The sequence below is a fragment of the Lactuca saligna genome, chromosome 5 (assembly GCF_052625555.1).
Source record: "Lactuca saligna cultivar CGN05327 chromosome 5, ASM5262555v1, whole genome shotgun sequence".
In the NCBI taxonomy this organism is placed as follows: domain Eukaryota; kingdom Viridiplantae; phylum Streptophyta; class Magnoliopsida; order Asterales; family Asteraceae; genus Lactuca; species Lactuca saligna.
The window spans coordinates 149,479,120-149,487,386 of NC_136421.1; the positions used below are offsets into that span (position 1 = coordinate 149,479,120).

At 33.9% G+C, this 8,267-nt stretch overlaps 1 protein-coding gene across 1 annotated transcript; it reads right to left on the minus strand.

Moving 5' to 3' along the window:
• Window positions 1-6,593: 6,593 nt before the first annotated feature.
• Window positions 6,594-7,842, minus strand: LOC145045832 (uncharacterized). Its single transcript, XM_078994139.1, has 3 exons — window positions 7,611-7,842; window positions 7,438-7,525; window positions 6,594-6,765 (listed from the first exon to the last, which is right to left on the minus strand). The coding sequence occupies exons 1-3, from the start codon at window positions 7,840-7,842 to the stop codon at window positions 6,594-6,596; spliced, it is 492 nt and encodes a 163-aa protein (XP_078850265.1).
• Window positions 7,843-8,267: the final 425 nt, after the last annotated feature.

Genomic DNA, 8,267 nt, shown 5'->3' on the forward strand with positions numbered 1-8,267 from the left:
ACAAACAAGAGTAATAAGAAAAGAATTTAAGTTAATTCTTAGAATAAATAAATGAGCAATCCATATATATATATATATATATATATATATATATATATATATATATGTGTGTGTGTGTGTGTGTGTATGTGTTTATGTGTGTGTTAAACATGATTTGAGCATTTGGAGCATTCTCATGGAGTTGGATTTAATGGAGCACATGGAGTTTAGTAGAGCATCTAATAAGGGAATGGAGCAACCTTGATAATCCATGAAGCAAGGATGCACCATTTTAGAGGAAAGTGTTCCACCTATAGACAATATGCAGCATCTTCATGCATGGTGTGCCATCTTGGTGCTTGGTGCACCACTTTGGAAGGTAGATGTGTTATTGTGGAGGAGGTTGCACAATCTATAGATAAGATGCGCCACTTGGGAATAAGGTGCTCCACTTATGCTCTAGATGTGCAACTTGGTACAAGGTGCTCCACTCTAGTGTGCCTTGGTGTACTCTAAAGTATTGATGTGTTACTAAAGCATGTATGTGCCACTAACGATCATGATACACCATTTAGGTATCATGATTTGCCATTAAGTGGATTGATGCGCCAAAAATATTGTTGATATGCCATTTAGGTTGTGAGGTACATTACGTTTCTCAAGATTGTCCTCAAAAGTTTAAGATACTCAAGTTGGATGCCCTAAATGCCATGATGCGCCATGTTGGTGGATTGTGTGTCATCATGATGGAGGATGCTCCATAATGATGCTCTATGGTCATTCTTGATGAGCCATTATGTAATGTATCTCAAGGATGAAGGTTCTAGAAGTGGCCGGATTGTAGATTATGATTGGTTGACACCTTTCATGGTCATATGGATTAGTAGGTTTGGCCTATTAGGATTGGTTTCAATAGGTTAATCATTAGATACTTACCAAGTCTATTCGGCACTAAAATTCAATATGTTTGCTACAAATTACATTTAGAGATTAACTATAGAGTCTGAGTTTTGGTCTTTGATTTCCCTGCACCATTTTGACACTCTTGGTCGCATTAAGGATATCTTGTACATCTTGCGCCATTGATTACCTTCTACGTCGAAGTATGAAAGGTTTATCTTACTAGAACCTTCATTCTGTTTTAAGGCCTATAACATATTTTATTTTACTTTAGATATGCATCATATCTCAAATCACACATATATTTTCTCTACCTAGGATGTATAAAGATATATCATACATTATTATGAAGGATCTATACCAATCACAAAATTCTTACTTAAATGCACTTTAGAATTCATCAGTTAGCACCACAATAAGGTCATTAATTTCCTCCCACTCACAAGATCTCCATGTCTTCATTAGTTAACTTTACAATAAATACGGTACATCACATAAGAATATAACTTTTCTTTTGTGTTATCGTTTACAATTGATGCTTGATGTTCACATTTGATCATGGATTCAAGCCATACATTAATTGAGTTAGAAAGTCATTCTAAAAGAAGTTTTTAAGGTCTTGAATATATAAGATATGAACGCTTTTGTGGATTACTTTGTTTTATCATTTTTGAAATAACGTTCACATCCTAAGTCCATATTACTCGATTTAATTTTTATTCTCCTTTTTTGGTTATAGTTAAAGAAATAAATAAATATAACATGCAAATCTAAAGCAAAACTGTAGTTGTACTTTAGGCTAAAGCACCTTTTTATATTATTTGATCACATACCTTCTTTATAAAACTAGAATAATTTCTTTCTCCCCAAATTAATCCCTCTATTTGCGAAGAAAGTTAGGAGGGAAGATTAGCACTAATATTCCTTTCTTTTCTTTCCACTTCTTTCAAAACAAAAAATCTAAGGAACGCGATTTTTAATGGAGATTAGTGCTCATAGTCATAACAAGCTAGATAATATCACTATAATTAGCAGTGTCCTTTTGGGTTATACCCAAGAACAAAATAAAGCAAAACTGAAAAAAAAAAATATTTGAAGGACTTATTTTGTTAATTAATTAATATTAAATATTATATAATGGAATGTGGAATATTCTAAAATGATTTAAATACCATAGATAATTACTATTATATTTGATAGTTATCTCTAGGGTTTCAACTCACCTCCCTATAAATAAAGGACTTCAAATCCGATTTTGACACTTATGAAAAATATGTCTTAGTCTCAAAAGTTTGGAATCCTCTAAAAACCCTAATAATACCGAATTGCAGTTCCCACATCATGGCCGATAGTTTACCATGTCATTGTTGACCACATAATCGATATTTCATTTTTGTTTGAGGCTCACAATTTAAGGGTTGCTTAAATTTGCTTCTATCTTGTTTCTTTGGTGTGATTTCAAAAGAGGAACTCTACGTTGGGTACTCTAGTCCATTCAACTAGCTCGTCAAAAGAAGAAACCTACGACAAAAAGCAAATGTATGAATTCCATTCTATTATGTCTTAATGAGTTTCATATACTAGTTGAGTTAGATCTAAATGTTTCAACTCTTAGATCAGAATTGTTTGTTGTTTCCACTGCCCAATAGTTGATCTTGGATAGGCTCGAAGCCCATTAATTCCATCTCCTGTATGCGAAGAGTGTTGGTCTTATGGTCCTGACTAAATTTATAACTCGTTTCTTCTTAGAAGTCTGCATCACTGTCTTCGAAGTTTAATTGTCATCTTCACCATCAAAATTGGTATGTGTGTGTATGTATGTATATATATATATATATATATATATATAGAGAGAGAGAGAGAGAGAGAGAGTGAGTGAGAGAGAGAGAGAGAGACCTGTTTTCTTGGATCATATGCATTTGAAACTTCACTACAACTCAAAAGTCTTTTTAACTTAAAATTAATTACTCATTACAAATCAAAGAGTTTTTTTAACATATTTGCATAAATGGTTAGTTATGTGTACTTCCAAATTAAATTTTAAAATAATTAATCACTACAAGTGAAGAGAATTGTTAACTTATGGTTAGTAAGTGATACTAATTATATTTAATTGGTTAAGATAAAGATATAAATAGTCCACATATATAGATGAGATTTCTAGAGTTTGATGGATAAGATGGAGAAAAAGATGATTCGAGAACACTAAAAACTCTATATTATGGTGAATGCATTCACACTGAATAAGGAAGATGAAGATGCAAATTCATCTAAGCAAGATCAACTCAACGTCCTCTATATTCATTTTCTTGAAAGTTACGCCTTAATAGAAAAACAAACCAAACAAAATCTAATTATTTGTAGCACACATAATATATATATATATATATATATATATATATATATATATATATATATATATATATATATATATATATATATATATATTTCTATTTTTTTTAAGTTTAGGTTTTTGGATTTTATTTAAATTGTTTACAGATAATATGAATGAATTTATGATTATTTTATTCTATTCCATATGATTTATTATTTATTATCTTAAGATATATTAAACATACAAATCTACATCATAAAATTTATGGTTATTTTGTTCTATGATTTATGATTTATTTATTTTAAGATATATTAAGCACGCAGTAATAGGATATTTAATTGTGACATTTGTATTATTATTATTATTATTATTATTATTATTATTTTCACAATGATAATTCGTAAATATTATTAAATGAGTTGTTGATATTGTTTATATTGACATGTTGAATATATGATTATGTTTTCTGTTTAGTTTGTGATGAAAATATTATTATTGTTAGACACAAGAGTTAGATATGTTTGGGACTTTGGGGTATTCAATCATGTCCCTAATTGGGCTGCTGCGAATGTTTCTTTCCTGTGTGTTCTTATCCAAAATCATATGCCTGGATGTTTCATAAGACGCAAGGAACTATATTCCTCTGGCCCACAGTAATAGAAAATGAATGCCCGAAAGGAAGATAGCAGACTTGCTTCTATCAAGAATCAAAGACTACAAGTGATATGGGCTCTGGTCAATTGCATTGGGCTGTTAAGAGAGTATTGGTCTAGGGATCCGTCATTATTTAACCCTAGGCGTTGACATCACAGCCGTAACAAATCTTCTGCCATCAGATCACACACTGAAACGTCGCCATCAGCTTTTGATTCCGATTCCCATATCCCATCTCTGCTTCCCTCTGTATTTTCGATTACCGAAGATTTTGCATTCATTTCCACTGCTTCACCACATCAAGTAGCTTCATTTCCAAAACGATTTATGAAGATACCAACCTGTTCAGATTATTAAAAATATAAATAAGGTTGGTATCTCTATACCAACATGTTCAGATTTTGCATTCTTTCTTTGATTATCTAGATCTTCCAGATGAGAGTTTATAATAATCTGAACATGTTGGTATGCTCATGAATCATTAATTTCTTGCCCTGGAAATAAAGCTATTGATGTAGTGAAGCATTGGATTGGATGACTGTTGTTTGTTCTTGGAATAAAATGACCAAGATAGGAAGTTCTGCCGATAACTTTTGTGTGAAGCTGACTTAATCTCAAAGAGATTAGACGAATGCATGCATTTTTAACAAAATCCGACAAACGTTTATGCTTTAATTTTATGTATCTAACTGATTTACTTTTAAAACTTCTTGTTTAATGCTGATGGAATGAATTGATTATCTGATGCCATTGTGATAATTAGACTTCTAAAATTAGTGGAAGGCTACATTGTATTTTGATATCTATATACTTGCAGGAAAAAAGCGTACGCAGAATGAATTTGGTGTGCCTCTAGAGGCTTGTAACACCAATCGATCCAACTAAGGGGATCTTTGGATAAATATGTTGAATAAGCACTTTTTTAAAAAGTGTTTGGGTTAGATTTAGCTTATTTCTATCACAATAAGCAATAAGCATTCCTTCTTTGCTTCTTAAAATCAGTTTATTTAGTTTATTTCTGCCACAATAAACTTTTTAAGCTTCACAATAAAACACTTCAACTCAGCTTATTGTGATGAGAATAAGCAATAAGCAGTTATTTTTTCCCTATCCAAACACCCCCTAAGGTTTCCAACTTAGTTTTCTCCGTATTAATTATTTGTAGAAAAGAAACAGTTGGATGTCCATGGATTAATGTTATCATTATTCTTCTTCATTTTGATCAATGCAAAATCTTGTTTTGTCAATACTTGGACCAAAGATAATACTTTAACGAAAGATTATACATGTGAGGAAGAATAATGGTAACCATTAGAATCAACTAAAAAGTTAGATCTAGAATCTTTTCAACCAATCATGCCCATGTTCTCTATATGTTCTTTGATCCTCATCGCTTTATCGTTTCTTGGACTTCTTCGAGGATCTGATTAGCAACATTATTTTCTCTTATTTTGTATCGCTAACAGACGATTAGATTTTATTTGCTTTTTAAAGACGATTAGATTCTATTTGCTTTTCCTTTATACCCTCTGGTCAGAAGTTAGAATGGGTCGATGAGAGTATCTTAGGGACCGTGTGTTTGCAACTTAATGCCTCTTAAAAAAGGGCATGTCTGAAGGTGTCTTTTTTTTTTTTTTTTGAACAACGGGCAAACTATTATTAAAACAAGAGAAACATCAGAAAGGTAAAAGCGAGAAACTCAAGCCTAATTACAAAAAACAATCTAAAATAGGCGAAGAGTTCCAAGCATGCCAACTTAAAAAATTACAATTGGACCTATTTTTAATCCAATTAAAAATAATTAAGCTAATATCATCCGCCGTAAACATGATCGATCGCCTATCATTTCTGAATATCCAAGCATTCCTCACCTTCCAAATCAACCAAACAGTGGTATAAACTAAAAACAACATCAACTTCCTCACCTTTTTACTTCCGGTAGTTGATTTGAGAAGCTCCATCAAGTCATCACATGAGTTCGGCAGCCTAACAAGAACAGTAGACCATCTCGCCAACCCTACACACTCCTCAACTTCTTGACAGAAGGGACAAAGGTAGGAAGACAAATCAATACCACGCCTTTGAAGGTTCAAAAATGCCGGAATCCTGTATTGAATTAACCTCCAAACAAAAAAATTGACTTTTAGCAGGACCCATTTGACCTACTTAAAAAACCCCATGCTACCGCCCCTGTTGGAATGTTTTGTTACAGGCTTCTAATGTTGCTAACAGAGAAGACATCACCCTCAACACCTCCCTAAATCCATCTGTCATCTCCGGTAGCAAACCGAAAATCAGCCAATTGATCCAATAAAATCAAAAATTGTTGGGTTTCCCTTCCCCTTCTAATATGCCTTGACCAATCCCATGAGTAATTCAAGCTTTGACCATTAAGAGTGATTACTCTCTCATCCACACACCAATCTTTCTTTTTCTCAATAGCATAAATATTAGGAAAAGCATCTTTGAAGGCAACATTACCACACCAACGATCCTTCCAAAAGAAAGTAATATTTCCTTTTCCAACCATCATTTTAAAAAGATCAGCAAACCGAATACCCATATTCTCAAAATCACCATCAATTTGTGAGATATTCAGTCAAACACCTTTGATAGACTTCTGAGCAATCGGACTACCATCAATAAGCTTTAAATTATGAATTGACTTGATACAAGAGAACCAAAATGAATTATACCCGTTTTTCAATCTCCATCACCATTTTGCTTAGAGCACCAAATTAGTCAAGTCAAGACATCCTACACCAACGCCTCCCATGTCTTTTGGTTTAGTGACAATGTCCCACGCCACCCAATTGATCTTTCTTTTGTCCTCATCACCTCCCCATAAGAACCTCCTTCTAATACCTTCAAGAATGTTAATGACTTTTTTTGGGGCTCTAAAAAGAGAAAAAAAAATACAAAGGGAGGCTATTTATAACGGAATTTATCAAAGTAAGTCGGCCCCCAAACGAGAGGCATTTAGCTTTCCATTTAGATAACTTATCCCGAAATTTGACAATAATTGGGTTCCAATGCTTTGATAGGTTCATATTTGCCCCCACCGGGAGTCCAAGATAAGTGAACAGGAAAGAAGCGGGTTCGCATTTCAAAATGCTAGCGAGTCTATCCACCTCATGATCATTAACGCCAACACTAAACACTTTGCTTTTGTGCAAGTTGACTGTAAGACCGGAAGCAAGAAAGAAACATCTGAGTAATCTATTAAGATTAATTATGTTGATTTCCGACCATTCCCCTATAAAATGTGACGTCATCGGCATACATAAGATGCGAGATAGTGATATCATTACAAGGGAGAGAAAGGCCCTTAAAGAAGTGACGATCAGAAGCCGTCTCCATAGAAACGTGAAGACCTTCCATCGCAATTATAAAGAGGAAAGGTGAAAGCGGGTCACCTTGCCTAAGACCGAAGCCCGACTAGGTTCATATTTGACAATAATTGGGTTTCAATGTTTTGATAGGTTCATATTTACCCCCACCGGGAGTCCAAGATAAGTGAACGGGAAAGAAGCGGGTTCGCATTTCAAAATGCTAGCGAGTCTATCCACCTCATGATCATTAACGCCAACACCAAACACTTTGCTTTTGTGCAAGTTGACTTTAAGACCGGAAGCAAGAAAGAAATATCTGAGTAATCTGTTAAGATTAATTATGTTGATTTTCGACTATTCCCCTATAAATGTGACATCATCGGCATACATGAGATGCGAGATAGTGATACCATTACAAGGGAGAGAAAGACCCTTAAAGAAGTGACGATCACAAGCTGTCTCCATAGAAACGTGAAGACCTTCCATCGCAATTATAAAGAGGAAAGGTGAAAGACGCTCACCTTGCCTAACTCCCCTCTTAATGTTGAATTCCTTAGTGGCCGCACTATTAACCAAGACCGAAGCCCGACTAGACTTGAGACATCCTTTGATCCATCTTCTCCATTTCCAACCAAACGCCATCTGTTCCATAATAGAATCTAAGAACTCCCAACTCAAAGAGTCAAAAGCCTTATCAAAATCTACTTTAAAGAACAACGTTTTTTTCTTCATAATTTTGGCCCACGAATAAATTTCATTGAGAACCAGAGGTCCATCCAAAATACTTCTCCCTTCAACATATGTCGTTTGTTTGGGGCTAATGACTTTATCAAGAACCCTTTTAAGACGATTTGCAAGAACTTTGGAAAGCACTTTGTAAACGCACCCCACAAGATTTATGGGTCTATAATCTTTTAAGTAAAGAGGGTCCCGAGATTTCGGGATTAAGGAAATAAAAGAGGAATTGTAACCTCTTGCCAGCACACCAGAATTCTCAAAGTCTCTCAAAAACAAAATGATGTCAGATTTTATAACATCCCAGTAGTGTTTTAGAAACTTGAAAGTAA

Excerpts from the sequence above, each read along its gene's own strand:
- LOC145045832 (XM_078994139.1), bottom strand. The coding sequence starts at position 7,842 with ATGGCGTTTGGTTGGAAATGGAGAAGATGGATCAAAGGATGTCTCAAG. Across the intron at positions 7,526-7,610 it reads TCTTTCTCTCCCTTGTAATG|ATTACTCAGATATTTCTTTC; the intron begins GTATCACTATCT and ends TAATCTTAACAG. Across the intron at positions 6,766-7,437 it reads TTGGCGTTAATGATCATGAG|AGCCCCAAAAAAAGTCATTA; the intron begins GTGGATAGACTC and ends TTCTCTTTTTAG.